We start from the raw sequence: 25427 nt of genomic DNA, 5'->3' as shown, positions 1-25427 counted from the left end.
CAGTTTGTACTCAATAAGTCTTATTCTTTCTAGTTCCAGGATACACTCCCTTCTAGAAAATTCTTAGACAAATGGCTTTGTATTGGAAGCAGGCTAAAATAAATCTACTGCAATTTTTTGGCTGGTTTTAAGAGAATAACTCTTTTAAAATGCAATGAAAGACATAATATGAATATTTTTGCAGTGTATTTGTATCAGTAGTCATTCAATAGATTTGCTTTCGTAAAAACACCCATATTTTTTTCTCCCCATTGTTTGTGGCCTGAGCTGCTATTCATATTCAGCCCCTTTTATGGGTCACCAGTAGAAAGTTTCTAATGTAAAGCAGCAGGAAAGGTTCAGTTTGCACCAGCAGTAACTTCACACGACAATAATCAGTGAGCAGTTAAATCAAGCTGCAAGTGCAAACAGGAACACAGGAGTGAAACCTAACTCCAACCACAGAGATTCAGGTAGAAGCTACAAATGTTCTGAGGGCTGAACATGGAGAGGAAAAACAGAGCTGTCTCTGTAGACTCCAGCTAAAGGAACTCAGCTAAGGAGAGGGGACGTCACAGGTCGGCACTGCTCCAAGCAAGCTATCCCCTGCTGAGAGGCCGTAGTAGAAACACAATGGCGTCATGGCACGGCTCAAGCGGGCTGACCCTTTAAATGTCGATTTACTGTTTAAGTGGATAGAGCTACTGTAACCGTGGCTAGGTTTATTTACTACAGTATAGTCTGCTACAACCACTGCTTGTATAAGACAACAACATCTCCACTCTGCAGACTGTGGCCTGCTGTGTAGCCGTTAGCTTGACACTTTGCCACAGATACCGGAGAGTTAACCTCTCTGAGGCGCTAGCTTAGCTAACTTTACAACATAAGTACCATACACAAACAGGCAGAAATGTGCTTCTAGTGACTGTAAAAGATCCAGTGGACGCAGACATGAAGAGTCTGTTAGCAGCTGCTGGTTAGCTCCATTAGCAATGAGCCGCTAGCCCAGCTAACGTAGCTTAGCCAACTTTTCAACATAAGTACCACACAAAAACCTTTACAAACAGCCATAAATGTGCTCCAGCGGACTTTGGACAGACATGTAAAGTCTGGCAGCAGTTGCTCATGGCTGGTTAGCTTAGTTAGCACTGACTACTGGCGGTTGTACTCTGTGGTCAGTCTGTCACTCTGTTGGTTTACCTCCCGCGTCACACACTCCTGAGCCACATGGCCATGTCCCTTATTTGATTCTTTCTGCTACATTTTGTAAATTTGCTTGAGAATTTAGTTTTTTTTTATTTGCATTTATAACTAACTAGAAATTTTGTTCTACAAATGAGGCAGGCAAACTGCGGTGGTGGTTTGTAAGATTTAGGCCCCACTTCTTTTTCTTGAAGCCCCTCTCTGTCGTGTCCCCAGGTGCTGCTCTTCCATGACCAGAGCTACGGAATCCACTATGAGTACACAGTGTCTCTGAACATGACTCAGGACAGGAGCAGTGAGGAGCAGAAAGAACCAGAGTATCTCTACATCTGGACACACAGCAGCTGGCAGGACTGTACTGTCCAATGTGGAGGAGGTAACACACCATCAAACTATCACTCATGGTTGCACACACATATCATCACATCATACTGTACAATCTCTGTCGGGAAATTAGGTTGTCTCAATAGTGAAGTCATGTTAGGTGACAGCAATGAAAATGTTTTTGCAAATGTTATCTGGTTTATTTCTCTCTGCCTCAGCCAAGGTTTCCACCATGTGTGTTGATGCTTTATCCTTGTTTACTTAGAGAGATCAGACGGTGTCAGGAAACATTAGACACTGTATGTGATGTTGGGTTTTACAAATACACCTGACCTGACTTGACAGAACATGAGACAGTGCTGAGAGTCAAGAGCTCTCTATTATCCCTGAGAGGGAACTTTGGTTGGCAGCAATCGAGTAAAGCAAAGCCAAGAAATAGAAAAATGCTAACATAAATGACACTGGAGATAGAATAGATGTAAAATTAAATACTATAAAAATATAACAGTTAAATCAAAATAAGAGCAAGAAAGCCTTGTTCCTACGACAGCTCTGCACATCATCAACATCAATATCTTTTAAAGCCTCAGATGTAGGAAACAAAAGTGAATTTGAGGAGACAGAGTAAGTGCCATTGTTCTGTTTTCTCAAATAGAGATTTACCTCATCTAACGATTAGTTTTGTTAATCTCTAAAGTTACGGCCTTCGGAATCACCAGGTCTGGTTGTCGTTATAAAATAAGGATCCAAATACAACACGTATCCTAAATTGTTCCTAATAGAAGCATTGGCTTTCCTGTTAAGTCAGTTGTGTGTCTAGAGAACCTGATCAGTTTGACATTACTCAATGATGTGCGCTCTGGATCTACAGAGGATCTGCAGCAGAAGATAGATCAACTCTAATCCACCATTAAAAAAGAGATAAACTAAACTGTGGTGGGCTTAACCCCAGCTGCCTCACTACTAATCCAGAAACACAAGACCTCGTCTCCTGGTTAAAGAGACACATTTTGGCTAATCTCTATAAACATAAATCAATGGATGGCAATTGAGATTCCAAATTGCCCGATCCATCCTTTATCAATGCCGATATGTTTTTCTGACAGTTGGATTGCAAAAGATTGTGTTCAGATTGTTTTCTTTGGCTAAGAAAACCTAAAGGATAACAAATATTCTCTCATTTTATCCATTTTAGACGAGGACACACTAGGGATGGGGATTGTTAATATTTATTGATATCGATACCTTTATCGATACTCCTTATCGATCCGAGTCTTTATCGATACCACTATCGATACTTTTCTATTATTTGGTGGAAAGACTACGCGACAATATGTTTTTAACAGAACTGGTATTGCTTTTATTGCTTAACAAGTGAGCATAACAAAAACGTTTCTAGCCTTCAATAAACATGACTAATGTAATAGGCCACTTCGAAATGACATAAAACTAACAATAGAAAGAATATATCAGCAGCACCAAATGAAAAATATTAAATATTAAAATTTACTGAGCCAAGCCAACCTGAAAACATCATCACGCAGCACGTCTGAAACTTTATTTACTTTTCAAGCTAACTAGCTTGTATGCTGCCGATTACAACACGGATTTCACAATTACTATTTTTAACTGACGGGACAAGCTACAAAGTCTGTGTGCGCTGCCGCTGGTACTTTGAGTGGATGACGAAGACGGGCCCGTCTGTGGTGCGGCGGAAGAGTCTTTTCAACCCGGAGACAGTCGAAGGTACTGCATTTGGCCTTTATTTGATGCACAATGCTAATGTGCTTGGCTATTGAGGTGTGTTCCCCACTTTACAAGAAATGATTTTGCAACATAAGTTGCATTTCGCTTCCTCTTTATCTTTGAGCTTGGTAAAATGTAGCCAAACTGTAGACCTTTTCGCCCGTTCAGCCATCCTCGCGAGCGGAGTTAACTGCCAGACTTCACTTTGTTTACTTTTAATACCTGTTTGCTTACAATTTCATTCCAAAACATTGGTGGACACGCTGCAGTGATTGGATTGATTAGATTTAAATGCTGTGACGCGACTCGAGGGACACACAATTACGTTACAGGACCTACGGGAGAAAAAAAAACCGACGAGACTCGATAGTGGTATCGATAAGCCCAAACGTTATTGATTTTCGGGTTTTGAAAAAAGTGGAACCGGGTCCTTGATAGAACCGGGTTTCGATCCCCATCCCTAATAGCTACACATAATAACTCTGTGATTACAAGCAGAGCTCAGTAGTGAGATACTGTATTCAATGACTCTAGTATCATTATATGAAATTGTTATATAAAAATACAAAAATAACTTTGAAAGTTTGATCACTATCTAATATCTATATACTATAATCTGACATTCAAATGAATTGCTTTTTTCTGCTGCAACCAGTCACCTCAATACTGGCAATTATATGTGTGTGTGTGTGTGTAGTACGTGTGTATCATTGACTGATAGAAGTGGTGATGTGGTCACAGCTGGGTAAAGATTACTCGTGCTGAGTCACAGTTTACATAAAACAACAAAAAATGCGCAATAATCTCTAGGTAAATTATAACCATACAAGCACACATGTACACACACACACACACACACACTCATAAGCACTGTGGAATCATAGCGGCATTGATTGTAACAAGCTGATATGAGGATTTTAGACTGCAGTTGTTTTCTCAGAGTGTAGATAGTTATCTGACATTTTATGGTTTTGGGGTCTGCATGCCGAGACTGTAAAACACACACACACACACACACATGCACACTAAGCAGTAAAGGAATGGTGAGGTCCTATGACCACAATACATCCTGTGGATTATAAAGTGCTGTCTCACTTGAACTCAGAGCATTTTGCCCTGATCACTGGATAGAGCTGAGGTAAGACTGAAAGCTGATGGCTGCAGCTGTTCAACTAAAATATTAATCATATTTATTTCATATTACAGTTACTATACTCTACAGTAAGTAAACATTTTCTACAATATAGATTATAGCATTTGTTATTGATATAGTATGGTTTACAATTTGATGCTGGATGATTATTACTGGATTAATTTTGAATAACTACACAATTAATGTGGGATATGGATGAATAAATAAAATAGCAGACTAACATGAAACAGATGATTGTTCAGTTCACTGCCATCCTTTTACTTTTTTTAAACTTTCTGTAGCTTTCAGATGTTTGTATTATGCAGTCATATCCACATTACTTTTTACAGACTGTGACCAAGTTTGTTAATGATAATGTTGGTTATGTGAAGCTCTTTGCCCTAGAGTAAATAATCCACTGTAAATTGCAATGCAGCCCTGAGGAACAGATGTCTTTGGAGGGCTTTGAATACTGATGTGTTGACAGATTTTCTTTGTTCAGATCTACTTTGCACTGATCCACGTTTTTCATGCCAGTCTCAAACATAATTACACGTGACAAACCTCCTCTTGGACTGACATTAACTTTTAAGGATATGTCTCAAAGTAACCAGTCAACTAAAGGTTTTAAGTAAAAGTTCAAATGAAATGTATTATCTTAAACTGCCTGTACTCATGGGAACCATAAACAGTGCAGCCATAGTGCCACTGTTTGCTGTTAAGTGTGTGTGCATCTGAATGTATCAGAATCTGTCTATGTGTTGGGAGAAGTAATATGATATGCTGTTAAGGGTGAAAGCTGTTTTTTGGCACTTAGCTAAATGGAAGACGGGAGAGGCTAAAGGGTTTGTACTGTATGAAGGTTTGTGTGTCTTTTTTCTGTCTGTGTCTCGCCGTTACATTGCATGTTTGCAGGCGCTTTTCAGTGCTTCTGTATGATGTGCAAGGGGGCATGAACACGTTTGGCTCTCTGTCTCTCTCTTTGCCCTCGCCTGCTCTTCACAGCACATTAAACAGGATGGCTATAAGCCTCTCATTCAACCAAATAGACACATACCCACACACACATACAGACAGTCACCTTGTTTTTGTCTCCAAGAGTACATTGGAGTGAAGCCTAATTGCTTGAGTGATATGATGGGTGCCTTTGCAAAGACTAGACCCGGGCAGTCGGGCAGTTTTGTCAACTCCTTGTTTCTCTTTTTTAAAGTTTTGTTCTTCTTCTCCTTCTCTTTACTGTCTATATATGTTTTGTTTAGAGGCTTTTCCCATGACTTATGAAAGCTTTTGAGTCCAAGGTTAATGCAAGGAAAATATGTGTGCACGTCAGATCTGTGTTTACTATATTTGTGCGTGTGTTTGTGTGTTTGTGTGTCCTGCCAATGGGCCTCATTAAGAAGGGGAAGTTTTTGAGACCTTTGAGACCTTGCCTTTAGGAAACTTGATGTCATTATTGGGTGTTAATGATGCTGGCCTTTGTAATCACTCTCTGTGTATGTGTGTGTGCATGTGTGTTTGTGTTTATTAGATGGGGAAAAGGCGGTTTTCAGGGATGGAGGTGACCCTAATGGTCATGTTCGCAGTGATGTCTGTGGTAGCCATCACTCTCATAATTCTGTTTGTCACCGGAGAGCCTGGGGTCATTAAAGATGGTAGGTGAACGCACTTACACAGAGATGCACATATAAACTTAAACACATCTAAACCTTCAGCATGTTCCTCTAGTATTTGTGAAACTGTTAATGCTAGGTAGCTTCTGCAAAAATAAGATAAATATGCCTTTTAGTAAGTCCACTGGAGACTTTTGCAGGCTAGCTAGCCAACAATATATCCTGAAAATATATGGGTCATCTCCAGAGGAGGGACTGTGGGGACAGGAGTGCTGCCACGTGGTCCCCAGAGTTAGCTAGTGATGCCCAGAGAAGCCAGTCTATAAACCAGCTGCAAGTATCACATTTGATGTGTAAAAGTAGTGGCTTTGGAGTTCTTGAGAGAAACCTTTTAGTGAAGTAATAATCATTACTTTTTTTCCATTAGCCAAAAGAGAAGACTAATGGCTTACATTTTCAACTTGTAAAAGGCCTGCGATTCTAGAAATCTAGCTTTGCTAACTACAGCTCAGTACAAGATACCAACACTGCATATTTTTAGATATTGTAGGTAATCATTAACAGACAGCTAACATTGTAACAGACTGGGTGACACGTTAGTGTTTAACTGCTATGTAATGAGTGTCACTGTATTAAGAGATAGCTAAGATAAAGACAGTTTATTGCAAGTACTGACATTTCCAGTGTGAACTTGTTATTAAATGCTGTACAAGGATGTCAGTCATTTCAACTACCTATGACAGTGATTTGTGTGAGAGAGAGTACCTCTGATTGGCAGAGGGTTGTGTTTGTTGTTCTTCCTGTTTGTTTAGGGAGTGGGGAAAATGAGAAAAAAGCTAGTTCTTTTTGTTTTTCCATTAGCTTGGCATTGGTACTGTTCGCTAATAAATTGCTAGAAAAAAATAACATCTCACAGCCTCACAACTGAGGGACGCTACAATATGTTCAGCCATAGCTCAACAAACTAGGGCACAAGTCATCACAATCAAACTACAAAATATGTTATGTAAAATATCTCAAATTGCTAACAAAGTTAATGCTGGTTCTGGTGTCAGAACACACAGTACAATTTATCATGGTAAGATTACTACAGAGCCCCTAAGGGGACATGAGTGAAAAAACATTTAAAGAGTATGTGGCTGCAAACAAAATGGCAGATCTCTGCAGGAGAATACACAAGAGGCATCTCTGGTTTGTTTCTTGGCGGACGGACATAGTGGATTTAATTTGCAACTGCAGGATTACGTACAACTTTATGGACGTATACCAAATGTAACGTTAGGGAAATCAACAAGGTCCTTCAAGAATGAATGTTTTCCATGGAGAATATCCTCTTACATGAAGTATCCTCTTCAGCTGTCTTAAACTTATTTGAAAAGTATGCCCATAACTGAGCACTGACTTAAATTCTTTATATTTGAGGCCAAGGTCAAAATATAACTCCATGAAACTCTCAATACCAAAGCCCACGTGAAGCAATGACCCAGAAGTGCTTTGACCCTCGGGTTTTGACCGAAATTTATAGTACTTTTTTCCACTCAAAATATTCTCTGGAAAACGCAAAAGTTTTCTCGGGGAGAGCAAAAGTTAGAGGCTCCGCAGATTACTGGATTTTCACTTTGAATTTTTGTTTTAAGAAAACATTTCATCTTCTGACAGAAACTACTGAAGTATTCGTGCCTCAGTGTCCCAACATTCCTCTGGCTGAAAGAGTAGACTGTTTCCCTGATGCTGGAGCCTCAAAGGTATGACTCACTATCATTCCCAAGAATGTAATGTTTGTGGATTCTTTTCTGAAGACATTGAACAAAATTAGATTTGTGAAAGAGTTGAAGGTTCCATGATGACAAACAACTCAATTACTGGTCTTAGTAATGTTACAGTTGAAATAATGATGTTGTTGATGGCGATGATTTCTGCCACCCTGGTTGTAATGATTATCAGAACAATGATGATGATGAAGATAGCAACATTGTTTATAGTAGCAGCAATGACAATAATGACAGTGTGGGTGATGATAATGATGACAGCATCAACCTTCCTACTTGAACAGCTACGATGTGAGCAGCGTGGATGCTGCTGGAGCCCACTGGATGAGAGAAATGTTCCCTGGTGTTTCTTCCCAACCAACCATGGATACACAGTGGAATCAGTGGAGCAACCAAATCCTTATGGTAAATCCCAGTTCTCCCTCTCTCTCTACACTGCTCTCCCACTTGTGCACTCTGGACTGATGAAAATATTTGGTTTTATATTTAGTTCATTCTCTAATTCTAATTGCTTTACATCCATTCAGTCTGTCTGTCTGTCTCCCTTATATAGTTTGTTTCCTTTTTCACTTACTTTGCCTAAGGCATGGTTTTTTTGTGAAATATGACATGGATGGCATATCAGAAAACATGATTGGCTTTGCAGCATGCAGGTTTTTCTATTTTCTGCTTGATTTCACTGCCTTATGTGAACTAAGTTATTCACAAAGAAGAACCATTGGACATTTACAGTCTGAACTACAACATTTTCAATCACATTGTTCAAATAGCACAAAGATTTTTTTTGAAAAGAAGAAAAAAAAACTATTTGGCCACTTGTTTGTGTGACAAAGGCGATTAAATTGAAAAATGGCAATGCTTAGACTGAGAGGAAAAACAATAATTTCTCTTGGTCTGCCTGAGAAAGACTTGACACTATTCTTATATAAGTTTACCCGTCTTCAAATATTTTTAAATGCATTCTGCCATGGCATCGCTCAAGGCTACTATGCAAATAACTCACACTTACCTCCGAGGCAACTGAGGACTCTGTAAGCTCCTTAAGCATATTGCACCCTTTGATCATACTGGTAAATGAATAACCTGGGAATACATCTGTGTTTGAAAGGTTTCCCATCCCAGTTCACCTGATGCATTTTATGTGGCATGCTCAAACTGAGGACTCTTGCGGTTTGTGTTTATTTTTGCACTCCACTCATCATTGAAAGGAATAGATGTTTGGTATATTATAATTAGGCTAAATGTTTTATTTTTTAATGCACTTATGTTTCATTATGTGGTTGGTGCACAGTTAATCCAACAATTATTCTCTTGAGCTTGGTTATCAGTGGGATGCGTTCAGAGCATTAAATAGAGCACGCAGGTTGAATATCAATACAGAATATTGGTCAGAAGTGTATCAACACAAGTATTAAAGGAATTGTTTGACATTCTCGGAGTCTTGTCGTCACCATGACATTGCCAGACAACTAGCAGAGATTCCAGGAAGCGCCCAACCATATTTTTTACTGGATTATAACCTTTGTCTCCCAATTGTCATGTGTTTAATTTTGCAGAAATTAAGGCCCAACTGAAGAGAATGCCCTCTCCTTCTTTATTTGGGGATGATATACAAGAGCTGTCATTTCACGCAGAGATGCAGTCAAACAAACGACTCCGATTTAAGGTACACACCATCTTTCCCTCCCTTCTCTCTCTCTCTTAAACACCTTTTTTGCTTGAACGCAATTCACATCCACACACACATACACATTTTGACAGCAACAGAGGAAACAGTGAGATAAATCTAGTCCAGTCAAATTAATTTCAAAAACATTTTATCAAAGCATGTTTAACAGGAATGTTGTACAGAACAAAGACATAAAACAAAACTAAACTAAACAAAATAGCTGTATACACAACAAAGTACGAACATGACCGTGAGATATGAGGCTACGCTCACACTGCCTGTATGGTTGTTTCCTCTCCTTAGATCTATGATGCCCACAAGCACAGGTTTGAGGTCCCCCATGAGCACATCAACAGCCTCAACAGTGACCCATCCAGCCCCATCAGCAACACACTGGAAGTGACAAACAAACCCTTTGGCCTCACTGTTCGCAGGAAGGAGAACCAAAAAGTCCTGTGAGTGCCTACTATGTGTGTATATGAATGTGTGTGTGTGTGTGTGTGTGTGTGTGTATGTGTGTTCATTGTGTATTTGTTTGTGTCGGACAGGCAGGGGTTGTTTATAAGAACTACAATGTCACATTGTTTGCCTTGAGGACAGTGAAGGAATTACAATAGACAGCAAGCTATGCATCATGTGTATATTCAACAAAATAGCATTGTTTGCATTCAGACATGAACTGCATATTTGCTATGTATGCACTATACATCATATACAGTATAGGTAAGGCAAGGCAAGGCAAGGTAAGGCTAGTTTATTTGAATAGCACATGTCAACAACAAGGCAATTCAAAGTGTTTTACAATAAACATGGATGGTTTAAAGATATGTGAAATGTACAACATACAGGGCAATATAAAAGGCCATTTTAATACAATTAAAAATAGTTAATTAAAAAATGAAGATGGATAAAACAGGAGAGTAAATGTCAAAGTGCAGTGTAAGATATTATCCAAAATACATCCTCAAATTTGATTTAATAAAAGGGAAGGTGCAAAAAGAATTGTATTCAGCCTGTTGCACTGTTTTAGATATGTGGTGCATAGAAAATAAAAGCTGCCTGTTCATTTAGTTTAGTTTTCTCATAGTCTCATTATCATTTATTATTTCTAACTCCTTCCCACCTACGTTAGTTTCCTACAGCAACAAGTAATTAATGTTCATGTCACTGAGGGCACTCAGTGAACCCTGGGTGACTTCGCAGTGATCAGTTACCCCTCAGAGCCCACACAGCTCACACACTTTCTATTAAACATCAAAAGGCATTAAACCATTAATGCCGCTGATGTTATAGAATATGGCACTCAATAAGGCTTGTGAGGACACAAAAAACCCTTGTTTTTTATTATTACTAGGTTGTAAAGCACATACCATAACAATGGCCTTATACACTAATGGTGTTTTGCACATCACTGTATTCTGTTGTTTTGAATCAGAGCTGATGGCCAAGATTTTTCTCCAAGGCAAACATTTATCTTTAATCCAGATGACTCCGTTTCTTTTATGGGAAGGTGAAAATCAACAATTCTCTTTTGTCCAGCAGCAACAATGCTTTCTTTCATTTCATGTATCCTTATTCTATGAGTTCAGGGTTTGTCCTTGTGCAGAGCTAAATATTAACAAAATAATTTTAACCCTGAAATATCTTTTTTATTGTCACTATCCTGAGTTTCCATAGTGAAATTATTATTTTTTGTCATTGTGAAATGCTCCTATCACATGACAACCTTAGGCCTTGCTTACTAACATCACTTTCTAGTGTATTGTGCAACATTGTTGTCTTTCTCAACAGTGCACATGACCTTTAACCAGAAGCGGTGCGATTGTTCGGAAGATTAGTAGTTGTTTAGTAATGAAATTCCTCCTTTCTTTGGACTCATAAATGTCTTTATGAAGATGCTTGTTATGTGAATAACTATTATCACAACGTTTTGTGGTGTATGCCATGTCATGTATTAGGTCAGAGTTTGGGTTTTCAATGACCTTTTTTTGTTAAGATAATTATTTGATTAATTCCAAAGTAGATATTTTCTTTTCTGCATTATACTCATCATAACTTTTTTAGAAAAGGACAGCCGTAGGGCACCGACTAGGAACTCACTTAACTTTTGAGGTCAGTGTAACAGTTTCTGCCAGTCACAAGAATACAAAAACCCAAATTAACCACCCACACTACTAAATTAAATGTGAACATTTGACAGGTTTTGTAAAGTATTCACTAGCATTTAATTAGAATCTTTTTTTTCTTTCTTTTTTGTATCACTGGGTCTGTTCTATTCAATAAGGGCTGGAGGTTGACTCCCAGTAAGTTTCAACAGCTAAATGCATAGAATTTATCAACATTAGTAACTACATGCTATTAATTTAATAGTTTCTTTGTATAAATATGATTACAAGTAAATTTTTTTACTCATTTAGGACAAGCAGTGTGAGTGTGACGGTCGGAAAATCCTTTGATACAATAACCTGTTTATTGCTGATAACTGTATCTGTAAGGTTTGGTAACTTTTTCCCTCGTTTCCTTTTGTTCCTGCAGTCGTTATCAAGAGCAATATTCCGTTCACTGTTTAATATTTTATAATCAAATGAGCTGCAATTTTCCACTAAAAAGTAGAGAGATAACAAGGTTTATACTGGTATTGCATACCATAAAGATTACATCAGATCATCATTAAATGTTTATTAAGGTATCATTATCCTTAATATCTAAAGTTTAATTGCTACATAGAGCACATGAAGAGTAAGTAAGTGTGTGTACATGGAGTAATTATAATCATTCTGCTCTTTGACCTGTCTGGCTGGTGTGTGGGCGTTCTCTTCTTGTAACCAAAGCTATGCAATATCAGTGTATATTTACTGCATTTGCATTTACTATTTATTTTGTCTTTATATTGTAGCTTTGTTTTGGCAGCTGCATACAGCTATAGCAGGCTTAGAATTTCAACTACCAGCGTATGTCTTGTTTTGAAGGCTAGAGAAATGCTACCCAGAAGGCTTATTAGTGCTTGATGGGATGGTCTGTCTTCTCCCAGTTATTTTTTTTGTACAACTCAACTCCTCCGCACGTCCTTGTCTCGCTCCCACTCCCACTCTCTCTTCTCGCTGAATCTCACTCTCACTTTCTTCCGTACTTCTTTGTCTCTCACATTTTCTCTCTCACCTGGTCTCACTCTCTTTTTTCCATCCCTTTGCTCTTTCTCACATCAGTCTATCTTCTCACATTCCAGTGGTGACCCGTTTTTTTCTTTTCTTTTTATCGCCTGTTCTTTTTTAAAAAGGTTCGACACTACAATGGCTCCACTGGTGTTTGCAGACCAGTACCTACAGCTGTCTGCTAAGCTCCCATCCCATAATATTTATGGCCTGGGTGAGCATGTGCATACAAAGTATCGCCATGACACAAACTGGAAAACCTGGCCCATCTTCACCAGAGATGCTTTCCCTAACGGGGTGAGGAGTACAAACACACACACACACACACACACACTTGGTTGGTTTAAGATACACTTTGCATGCAACTGTATACAGTCTATATCTGCAACTATACATCTGTCATTCCCCATGTGTGGGTCTTTTTTTAGTTACTGTTACTGTTACCTTTGTCTTCTAAAAGGCTTACACTTGACAGGTGTATTTAGGTTGTGTGCATGTGTTTAACTAACTGGCATGTTCGCGTGTGCTCCCAACATGTGTATTCTCATTCCCAAAGGGCTTATAATTGAATGCCTTGCAAGCTGATTAGGGGGTGAAATCACTCCTTCAGCTTCAACATGTCTCCCACGTCCCTCCTGCACCTTACACCTCTCCTCTATATGTCCCTTAATCCCCCTGTCTCTCCCTATGTCTTCCCTCCCTGCAGGGAACCCATAACCTCTATGGACATTATCCCTTCTTCCTCTGTCTGGAAGATGAGAGTGGCAAGTCATTTGGGGTCTTTCTCATGAACAGCAATGCTATGGGTAAAGATAATGCACACACAAACACACACACACACACATGCTTAGGCACCCAAAACATAACAAAATAATTTCAAAATGGTTCAAAGGCACATGAACCTTCAGTTATGACTGAAGACGACACAAAAAAGTGTGCTGACAAATCAAAGAGAATAATGTATGGCTGTTTTATTCTATGAAGGAGATGACTAAAGGCAATGGGAGTGGCCACTGACATGTCTGTAGTCTCCTCATATAAAAGCTTATTTTGCCACTCATGGATTGTCATGAATAATACATAGATGATGTGTCTTTCTTTATTATATTTAAAACTCATAATGGAGGCCACTTTAGGGTTATGGTAATTGAGAATGGTATTAGGATGAAGTTTGCATCATTTTTTTCAGAGGTGACTTTGCAGCCTGCTCCTGCTGTGACCTACAGAACAATTGGAGGAGTCCTTGACTTCTTTGTTCTCTTTGGAGACACTCCAGAACAAGTGGTGCAGGAGTTCCTGGTGGTGAGGCACAAAAACTGTATAAAACAACATACTGTAGTTCTACAGCGAAGGTTTTCTGTGCACATCTATTGTGGAAACAGTGGTTTGTGAGTAGCCTTGGCAGAGTAATTGCATTAACAATATGTCCAATTGTGTTGTCCAGCTCATTGGCAGGCCTGTCATTCCTCCCTACTGGTCACTGGGTTTCCAGCTTTCTCGGTGGGACTATGGCAGCCTGAGTGAGGTCAAGAATACAGTGGAGAGGAACCGTGCTGTAGCCCTCCCATATGTAAGATCCTGTCTTGTCAATTTTCTTTCTTTTTTTAGGCAAGCATCAAGTCTGACATCTAACATTGTTATCAAGGCCACTGCAGTCTGTGAATTTCTTTTGATATTCTTCAAGAAATGTGAAATAACTCAATTTGTTGCAACAAATTTGACAAATATTATATCACCATCCGTGATACATGATGGATTTCAAGTGACTACAGTCTGGGAAATAAAAAACATGCAACATGGTTTTCTCGCCTTTTGAATTTCAGTCAGTAGTTTTTTTTTAAGTAAAAAATGCAAACTGGGTATAAAACAGAAGCAGGTCTTTGAATTTGAACTCAGATGTTAAAACAGAGAGACATTTTAAGGAGGTTGCAGGATTCTCCTTTTCTTAATATATATACATTTTAAAGACCAACTCTACACAATACAACAATTTTGTGACGTTGCATAATATGTGCTTCTATAGCTTTTGTGGGGGAATTGAAGTGAAGGAAATCAATACTTTACCTTGCACACCCCTTGTTAAATTTGAACCACTCATGCACTACTGTGTGGTTCCAGAGGCAATAGCCTTAACCACTACACTATCTGTGAAGACGTGATATGAAGGTTGAAGCAGGAGTTGGACGGACAGTCAGAGTGATAGCGATGGCCTTTAGCTTAGACGAGGTAATCCAGCTTTCTGTCAAATAATGGAGAGTCTGCTGGGCTCCATAGGTTCAATCCCGGGACAACTATTTTTCAAGCATCACTGAATGTTAGCGCTGATCAAAGATCAATCGACCGAGTTCCTTTCATTATCTCATTCATCCTGATCTGAATGTTAAAACTACTCCAACACCTCTTCCCTTCTGAGACACTTGATAAATACCAGTTCTGGTTGACATTTTCTTGAGAATGAGCCTCACTGCTTATTTGTCTGGGCCTGGGACTAGTACCCATAAGAAGTCCCTTACACACAGAGCAGATGTTTAACATTCTTTCTATTCATTAATTACTAAGGTAAACTGCTAATCCCAGGCTTTACATGTCCCCTCATAACTGTACCACAACTTCGCAATGGTTGCACAAATCAAGGACATGGTTTGAACTTGTCTTATTTAAAAGATCAAATGCAAACAAATTTCTAACCCATCTCAATATTTCACTCTGATAATCTCCAATCTCTCTTTCATATCCAAAGACATTAGGATGCAGCTGCTTCCTCTCCTGCTACACTCAGGGACATATTTGATAACCATTAGATAGACCACAGAGGGCATTATCACATTCTCCCTAATATGTCTGGAGCTGATTACCATTAGAGGAAGGATCTGGCAGAGCCTTCCAAACCATCTGCTCCATCGATATGAAGTAGATTTTGGCAGACAACAGACAGACAGAGAGCAAGCATAAAGTCACACCCAGGCAAAAAAAGAAGAATGTGTTAATATTCCCATTGTCCTCCCAAGGTTTAGCAGCACATTAGCCAAGTTGTTTGCACTCACATCAGGTCTCCGAAAGTCCAGCAAAGGCAAGTCAACAGACAGGCGTTTTTTTTCAGTGAGGCTCACAGTGCAAATGCAACACAGTGTGTTTATTAGGCATGCTGAGATGGAAATACAGTGTGTAAGGAGGATGCATTCATATCATACTGAAGATGCTGAGTGGATGTGTCCAATTTATGCATGCAACAGTGGAAGCATGAGTAGTTACAATTAAGTATTAAGTATTAAGAGTAATTTTTAATTGATTACATTAATGCAAGATGCAAATATGATTTTAATATATGGAAGCCATGCCAGCATTTTAACATTTCCAATTAAGCTTTGAATATCTAATGATATCTAATCTAGTTGAAGTAAACTCAGTTATTCATAAAAGATGCTGTATTCCAAAAAGATTATCTCAAAGCGAAACTAGGTCATTTTGTTTTTTTATTTTGTTTTTGTAAAAGAAATTTGAAATGACTAAGTTTAGAATCCTTTTTTTCCCCTGAACTGCATATTAATAGGTATCGTATTTACATGAGGTGCCCATATACCACACATTATTTTCTTCTTCTTCTCATGCAGGACATTCAGTACACCGACATTGACTACATGGAGGATAAGAAAGACTTCACTTATGACAAAGTCAAGTTCAGTGAGCTGCCGCAGTTTGCCGATTACCTTCATGAGAAGGGACAGAGATACATCCTCATCCTGGTAAGAAGTACTTAATTGTGAATGAAGCTATTTGTGTAATTAAAAACATTAAACATTACTGTCTAAATAGAAAATAACAATTTCTGGGTCGTATTTCCTAGTGTTTTATTCTTGACTCAGTAACACCAACCAACCAGTGAACAATTCTAATACAGCAATTTAGTTTTTTTCATATTCAGATGAGTGTATTTCTTTTGTCTGCAGGATCCTGCAATAGCTACCAGTAAGAGGGTAGGGGATACTGCATATGGCTCCTATGACCGCGGGACTGAGAAGAACGCCTGGGTCACTGACTCAGATGGGAAAACTCCTCTGTTAGGAGAGGTGAGCTGCATTTGGGTAGAAGAAATAACTGGAGCAGACATATAGCTGAATACACATAGTGACTGCTTAATTAGAAACATATCTTCATTTAGGACAATATTTCCCTTCTTCAAATGGTAATGCTCAAGCAAGATTCCATCTTATATATGTCCCATGTCTGCATCTTATATAAATGTTTTCACAGTGATATTCAAATCATCCGGTTGTTAAGATGTCAACCTTAACATTGTGAAACACATGTCAAACACAGGTGTTAAGTGAAACAGTGGCAATCATTATATATTATATATTGCTGTACAGTAAATGTACAAGCTATTCATATGTTTGAGAGGTTCACTTGCTGTTCCACTTAGTGTTACAAGTGGCAGCAGACAGGCTTTAAAGGACCAGCGTGTAGGATTTACTGCCACCTAGCGGCGTAGTTGCAGATCAGTTAACCCTTACCTCCCCCTTGTAAGTGTGTAGGTGGCCACGAAAAATACGAAAGGCCCTAATATTATATTCCATTTGTGCCAATACATCCTTCTAAATGTTACTTGATCTTTAACCAACCTTGGCATTTCATGATTATTGCCAGGTGCACCAGGTCTGGCATCTCAGTAACTGACAAACTGTTGGGAATTGTATATTTTAAAGTATATTGATTTCACACAGAATAATGTGCTTAACAAATCATATTCACTCAGCTACAGTCCCCAAGCAGTAGTCTTGAACCAGCTCATGCCGAGACTGGAAGTTAGGCCCAGGTACAGTATGTAAAATAAAAAATGAATTAAGTAACATAATGTTGGCGAGATACCTGTTGAATATATGTAGGATCCTGGTGATTCCATGACCCACAGAAATCCAGCGGTGCAGAAGGTCTGCTGCATGTTTTACCACTGAGACTTTGGGCATTTGCATTATACAATATATCATGTAACATAAGCATAAATATGCATCTGCTGTGTGTATGCAAGTGTGTGACTCTGGTTCTGGTTTCCCTGAATCTCCATCAAGCCATAATATTCCCTAATGGAAGTTAAAGCCTCCAGTGTGTTATTTTTGATCCTTTTCCCCACAGAGCACGTGTTTAAAAAGCTCTCCCCTGCAGAGAGGGCTGGAGGTGGGGGGTAAAAGTCTGTTGCTCCCATGCTTTTATAGTGTTGCTTTTGATTATGCACACGATTAGGCCCAGTCCCTCGGCTAATCGCTTTTTCATGCTGTTTATAACAGGTCAAACATATGCATTGATTCCACATTAGTGTTTAATCTTAAAATGTTCTGCATCACCGCATCACAGATTAGGTGTGTGTGTGTGTGTGTCTGTGTGTGGAATAAGCAGAGAGAGAGAGAGAGGGAGAGAGAGAGAGAGAGAAAGAGAGAGAGTAAAAACAAGTCTGTTTGTGCATCCGTGTACATCCATTTCTTTAAATGAGAAGCTATTCTTGTTGTTTCTGCTTTATGTATGTGCATACGTGTGTGTGATTATAATGGATTACAGTTTATTGTTTAATGTATGTGTCCTGGTTATGAAAACAGTGGGGTCTGTGCAAAATGACCTCTGCAGTAGCTGTTTCAGTCATAGATACAGCAACAGACTGATATTTATTTTGCTTTTAAGACAGCTAATTGCTTGCAAAGATAAGGATAAAAGCTTTTCCTGGTGGCTCATATGTTTCAGTGGGCAAGTAAAATCACTGCACGACCTCAGTCACATAGATGAACATTTCTGTTACCAGCACAGAGGCAAAAAAAAACAAAAAACGGATAGGAGTAAACAAAGCAGCAGGGAGAGAAGGGAGTCTATGTGAGTTTAAAGGTATGACAGACAGAATCATGGGTAGACAAGAAGGCAGGTGCAAGAAGACAGACAGTCACAAATAATAGATTAGATTGTAATGTACAGGGAGACAGCCTGGCTGTCTTTCTGAGCAGTAGAGTGACAGGGAGGTACACAAGAAGTCAGCAATAGTGAGAGACAAGAGACAAAAAGACAGATTATCAGGTAAAGACAAAAAGGGGACAGACAAGATGGAACGTATAGAGACACTTTGGAACAGAGGCAGGCAGAGCGACAGATAGAGACGGGTAGAAGACAAGAAAAGACAGACAGGTAATGACATAGATAGGCAGGCTGACAGACAGGAGAGCATAAAAACAGACAAACAGACATAAAGATAGAGGGAGATAAGCAGCTACACATAAAGCAGCATTTGTTGAATGTGTTTACTGTGTCAGTATTAGTATTAGTAAGCAGCCGGAGACGTCGGAAAGACAAAATCTAGAGTTAAAGGAAGGAAGAAATCACTGTAAAACGAAAGATGGCAACTGCGCGGGACTATCAATAAGCTCTGACCTTGGAGTTCTGACCACCTGCCAAAAACATCTGCCATAAATCTATATGAGTGTGTGGGTGTGTGTGTGTGGGTGTATGTATGTGTGTGCGTGTGGGCACGTGAGCATGATTCATGTCTCTGCTACAGACTAGGTTGTAAAGTTATTGGCAGTGGAAGTAAAAGGTAAAAGATAGCTAGCGTGGAGCAACCTTGAGATTTAATATCTACCGTGCTCTACAGAAGGGTTCACACACAGAAATGCACACACACTCACACACGCAAACGAAATCTCCTCCTTTCTACGTGGATTAATCATTTTTCTCAATACATGTCATTAAGGACGACTTCTAACACACAGTCACGTCTAGAGATTTCTATTGCATTATCGATTTCTCCTCTCCTCTGTTCTCTTCCTCAACTTGTCTGTCTCTCCATCTCCTCTCTCTTTCACCATCTCTCTCTCTCTCATCAATCCCGCCCCCTCCCTAACTTCATCTCTCTTCTGTTGTCTTTTCTTTGTCATTTCCACATCTCTAAGCTGTTTCTCTGACATTTCCATATAGGCCTAGTTTCTTTGGCTATTGTGGAGCTTAACTGCGCCTACGCCATCTAAGCTGATCGCGCCCCATCATGTTGTTTACATGCACAGAATAGGCACAGTGTATGCTAGATTATTGCCTAGTTAAAGTGTCACAGATGTTTTTAAAAAAATGATTAAAAAAAATAGAATTAAGAATTAATGAAGTCCTGTCAAACATTATTTGTGAAGTAAATACTGTCACCAGGAAGGCTCACATTGTGTTGCAAAACTAATATAGTTATATACTATATAACTCATAGTTTCATCCCAAAAAAAAACAAAAAACTGGTGCTTGTAAACACCATCTCTCATTCTCTCTCTCTCTCAGGTGTGGCCAGGAGAAACTGTATTTCCAGACTACACCAGCCAAAACTGCATCGAATGGTGGGTTGATGAGTATGAGCGCTTCTCCAGGGAGATCAAACACGATGCCCTCTGGATTGTAAGTCAATTTTAAACATGTAAAATAAAGGTGTGTATACGCTGATTAGCTGTTTACTAACCTAAAATTCTGAAACTATTATTCTGCAAGCAATTACACATGCACAGGGGCAGCAAGCTTAAATTTTTGTAATTTTCGGTGGCAATTACTTCACTGCCGGTTGAACACCGAGGCCAATAAAGAGCACTAAACACTGGCTGACACAAAAACAGCCTGAAATTCATATTATACTGTTAATGATTCCTCAGCCGAAAATTTGGATTTGGCTCACTCATTACTTGGTTGTATGCTGCAGTACACACAATTTCCCATTTTACTTCAAACACCTTAACTCAACCTAGGTCACTTAACTAATGTTTATCAGAGAGAAAAAAAAGATGAATGTGAATAAATCTTTAGTTAATCACTTGTGCGGAGAGATCCTGAACTGACAACACTGTTAGCATGCCATACATACTTGTAATATTTAGTTTAAACATATATGATTGCCTTTTTTTAAACAATGTTGTTTGGTGCACTTGCAGGACATGAATGAGGTGGCTAATTTCAAGAAAGGCTCAAATAAGGGCTGTGCTGATAACAAACTCAACTATCCTCCCTACACTCCAAGTAAGACACCTTTTTGTTTTCTATGTTCTGAGTCATAATCATACTAGATACTTTTTGTTTTTATGAAGTTATGATATCTACACTATCTATCCTCCTTTGGAGACATGGATGTGCCTAAAACTTTGTTGTTGTAGCATAGTTAGTTTGCCCTTGCTTACAAAACAGTTAGCCTATGAGGACAAAGCACTAAAGTTACCATACTACAAAGAAATAGAGGATGTCATAGGCCTGCAGCTTGTAGCCCAAATGCTGTGCACTAGTTGATAAATTTGCCACAATAGCTCATAAAGTAAGTTCAGGTCCAGAGGAAAACTCATCTAGAATAGTGGGTCCCTGGCGAGGAATTTTGAAAATGACTCTTCTGCCATGTCTTTTATTCCAACTGTGTTCCAGACAGGATGATCATAACTGGAAAAGGCATGCTCCCCTGATGCCACCTTTTTATTGCACTCCTCCTTAGTCATCCTCTTCCTTCATTGCTCTTTCTGTCTCTTATTTCCTCATTGTTCCCACTTCCTATTGCAATATATATCAATGTCTCTTGTTCTTTCTGTCCCCTTCTTCCTCTTTTTTTTCTCACCTTCCCTCACTACATCCTGCATTTTGTATTCATGTCATACTTTCTGTCTCTTCACCTCTTTCATCTCCTCTACCCCCAGAGATTCTGGACGAGGTGATGTACAGTAAGACTCTGTGTATGGATGCCAAGCAGGCCTGGGGGAACCACTATGATGTCCACAGTCTTTATGGCTACTCTATGGTGCTGGCGACTGAAAAGTGAGTGCATACACGATCAATGACAGAAGGAGTTTGGCCAGCTTGTGCTATGGAGGCCAACTTGCTGCCACCTCTTCAGAGCAATGGGACATTTGCAGACCCAAAATGCACTGTGTGAAGTCAAAACAGTGTAATACACAAAATCTTTAAAATCAAGTGTTGCGGAATGAGAAATGGCCCTGTGCAACCGAGAAATCTGTCACTTGAGTACAGTGACTTATGCCCTCCGCTAAATCACAGCTTGTGACTCTTGCAGACCATTTGCAAGTTTGATCCCATGTGATAAGTGCAGAAATATGTTTTAATGAGCCCGGCTCCGAGGGTGAGTAAATGAATTTCTCATCTGGGTCTGGTGCTGAAACAGTTCAAGGGTCCATTACTTACACAAACCTACAGAGAGTCATCAATGTGAGTATAGGATATAATCATTGAGATATAGAATTTGATGAAGGTTTAAGTTTATTTAACCTGTATTATTCTTTATGTATTGATATTTAGGCAGATACTCTCACTAGTTGAGTGCACACGTGCTAGCCTAGAGTACAAACTGTTATACCTATAAACAATAATGCCACATATAACCTATATTCAAGTTATGCTAATGGATGTAAAGCCCATTAAGTTCTGTAAAATATGCTTCATAAAGTTTGCTTTGCCTCTGCAACTGTGCTTGGGTACCACACAAATGATACAATTGATAAAATGTGAGGTGGCTCTGAAATGTATGTCGCTAATCTCTGTTTCCATCATAAGATCACAAACAAGCAAAGAGCAATTTGAAAAGAGAGTAACAAAAAATGCTCACCAGAGCACATCAGATTTATCCATCCTATCAAAATAATATAGACAGGAGAGTCAGATTAGCACATCTGTGAAAGCCTGGCGCACAAGGAAGTGCTGCACAAAAACACAAACCACTCAAATGTCACAGAGGTATGAGAGCACCAGTCACATTTATCTTACAGGAATTCCTAAAGTCTCAAAGCCCTCAGCTAGTCATTTCACACAAGGCTAAAGTTGGCGTCAGTTGCAGAATTTTAATATGCACTAATGGTGATGGTATGGGAAATTGCATCAATTAGAAAGCAGCACACACCTGCACTAATGGGTTTCCGGCTGATGGAAAACAACACCCCATAAAACTAGACGAATGCAATGCACACCTCTACATGCAGATATATATGATATGTTGAGGTTAAAAGTAGTTAAGATGGTAGCTGAATTGTCAAAATATTGATAACATTCAACTTTCAGTAATAAGTTCTATAACTCACGTCAGCATTACAAGGGTTCCTTCACCTCTTCTCACATATTGGGAAATTCTGCAGCAATTTTATGCTGATTCATCACTGCCATAAGCTTTCAAATGTACCTCAGATACCAATAAAAATTGATGCATTTGAATAAAATGCTACTGTAACCTTTCAGGTGTTACTTTCTTCCTGAATGTAGCCTCAGCAGTCTAAATCATCAGACCCTAAATTTTTTAGGGCCATCTGTTTCTCCTGTTGTAGCAATTAAATTACCATTTACCAAGGTATGATGAATATCTGTAATTGAAGCCAAACTGTTCAACCGTAGACAGAATTGTACAGTATTACTAAGCAAACACACACGGTGCACACATATCCACGACCAGTGTTGGGCTAGTTACTCCAAAAATGTATTTATTACTCATTACTATTTTAAAAAGTAATATAATTACTTATTAGTCTCTGCCAACTGAAATGTATTAGTAATTAGTTACACTACTAGTAACTGGGGAAAGTAATATCATAACAGTTTGCACAATGGAAAAACATACTTACCTATGCACCTGAGACCATGAAATACAGGCCATCTGAAGTCAACTTGCTGACTCACTCCTTTGTTATTAAAGCTAGCTCATTTCTTTTGTCTCCTTTCTCACTCTCTCCTTCATTTTCTCCCCCTGTCCACTAATTAAAATGTATTATTGGCAGGAGACACATTTTGTAAACATCATCAGGGTTTTGTATTGTCATGGAAATCAATGCTGCTTCGATTTCCCTTATCAAACAAAATAATAATGTACAATGGGGGAGGAAAAGTACTACCAGTTCTGGCTTTGTCCCCATGTCTATATCTTGCGCTTCTCTGTGAGCATGTATGTGTTTGTGCATGTGTTTTTGATATCTGTCCTATCTCCCTTGTGTTTTCTCTATGTCCCAATCTGTCCTTTTTATCTTAATGACCTCTCTATCTCTCTCTCTCTAACTCCCTGCTTCTCTCCTCATTGCGTCCTCTCCATCCCACAGAGCTCTGCAGCGAGTGTTTGGAGGAAACCGTACCCTGATGTTGACCCGCTCCTCCTTCCCAGGTGTGGGGAAATATTCGGGTCACTGGCTGGGGGACAATGCAGCCAACTGGAACGATATAAAATGGGCCATCCCTGGCATGCTAGAGTTTGGGCTCTTTGGGGTTCCCTATGTGAGTAGCAAACCTTCACAGAAGGGCAAATATTGTTCTCACTGTGCCTAATGTAAGTGAGTTTGACAGAATACGTATTCTACCTGGTATGTACGACAGGCCTTAACATGAGTGCAAGGAGTAATCTTTTCAGTTTTTCACTGGAGCCTTAGATTCAAACATCAAATTCAGTGTTAATCTTTTAAATTTGATCTAATTTCAAGCCTCACTTTTGTGTTGTAGCACTGTCAACTTTGTCATTGCATACTTGCAGAAGGAATTATTGTGTTTTGTTAGATTACAATTGTGCATACATTTAGGAAAAAGAAAAAGACAGGCACCCAAGACCTTTATGCAGTTTGGTAAATTTTTTTGCAAATATCCATTTACACAGGCACATTTTACCTGAGTCTCAGATTTCCCTCAGATAGGATTAATGAAAGAGAAATAAATTAAATTAGGTATGTGAAAGGCTTGTATCATACAAAAAAAGACCTTGTAAGAAATCTTAGAAAGTTAGCTAGAACCAGTCATTGCTCTTATCATGTGGTTCAGTTTTGTTAACATGTAGTTCTGGCATTAAGAAATTCCTCTTTTGCCTTTCTTAAAAGAGGATTCAGCTGCTAATTGAGATCTATGTTCAGGCGTGGGTATAAAGACAGAGGGGCAGGCAAGAAAAAGTGTGTCTGGAATGAGATCCATTAAAACGTCTGGAAGAACACTGGTTCTCTTTGTAAGAACACTAGTCAGCACCCCAAGTGCACGCTGTACTGTGTGTATCTGCAGTGCAAACAGCAGTAAGAAAATAACAGTCAATTGCACATGCAAACACACACACACACACACACTCCTCCAGCTGTGCATGTCAGGTGGTCTTATAGATGCCAACTACATCCTGGTGGGACTGTGTCAAGCTGATTTTAGGTTCTTCTGCACACACACACACACACACACACACACACACAAACTTACACATATGCTGAGACAAACAAACAGAGAGAGACAGAGAGGGAGACAGCAGGAAAAATGGGATTTGGATCGACCCCCCCATTGAGTTTGTTGTAAAATGTGGCCAGTTGTAAACAATAGAAAGCAAGCAGTCTCTGTGGACTGGCCTTTGACTGAAGTTGCTTTCTTGGACTCCATTTTGCAATTAATGTAAATAAAGATCACTTCCCACATCTACTGTCTGCCAGTAAATCTTGACTGAATTGAACGGACATCAAAAAAGACATTTTAAAAGACAAATATGTGGCCAGCTATCACATCACTGCCACTTTTTTTTTACAACTACAGAAGATTTGTTGACCTTAGGTTCAGAGCTACTTCTATTTCACATTTCAACTTACAATTTTCAACTGGAATCCATAGCATCCCCTTTTCTCTGACTTTGTCAAACAACACGCCAACTGTAGGATTCCAATGCAAAGAATTTAACATTTACAGTAATATGAATATACTGTTCCGTCTAAATGTCAAGCTGTCATCCCCTCATGCGTTTCAGATCGGAGCCGACATCTGTGGATTCTTTGACGACTCCAGTGAAGAGTTATGTCGTCGCTGGATGCAGGTGGGAGCTTTCTATCCCTTCAGCCGGAACCACAACGCTCAGGGCTACAAGGT

General features: G+C 39.2%; 1 protein-coding gene across 1 annotated transcript in view; it reads left to right on the top strand.

The window, feature by feature from the left end:
- Positions 1-2715: 2715 nt before the first annotated feature.
- The window catches only part of si (sucrase-isomaltase (alpha-glucosidase)), a gene marked incomplete in the record, with an annotated part of 65722 nt that continues 43010 nt past the window's right edge, over positions 2716-25427 (top strand). The window contains 17 exon segments of the mRNA XM_035680514.1: positions 2716-3252; positions 5913-6036; positions 7654-7739; positions 8048-8168; positions 9320-9429; positions 9736-9887; positions 12710-12881; positions 13291-13390; positions 13774-13886; positions 14029-14154; positions 16196-16327; positions 16532-16651; positions 19878-19991; positions 20516-20600; positions 21260-21377; positions 23654-23825; positions 25309-25425. Coding sequence (XP_035536407.1) covers positions 5913-6036; positions 7654-7739; positions 8048-8168; positions 9320-9429; positions 9736-9887; positions 12710-12881; positions 13291-13390; positions 13774-13886; positions 14029-14154; positions 16196-16327; positions 16532-16651; positions 19878-19991; positions 20516-20600; positions 21260-21377; positions 23654-23825; positions 25309-25425 — 1962 coding nt within the window.

The sequence above is a fragment of the Morone saxatilis genome, unplaced genomic scaffold (assembly GCF_004916995.1).
Source record: "Morone saxatilis isolate NCDOM2014 unplaced genomic scaffold, NCSU_SB_2.0 Contig8, whole genome shotgun sequence".
NCBI classification, from domain to species: domain Eukaryota; kingdom Metazoa; phylum Chordata; class Actinopteri; family Moronidae; genus Morone; species Morone saxatilis.
Note: the sequence above shows the minus strand (reverse complement) of the source record. Positions and strands in the feature narration are given on the sequence as shown.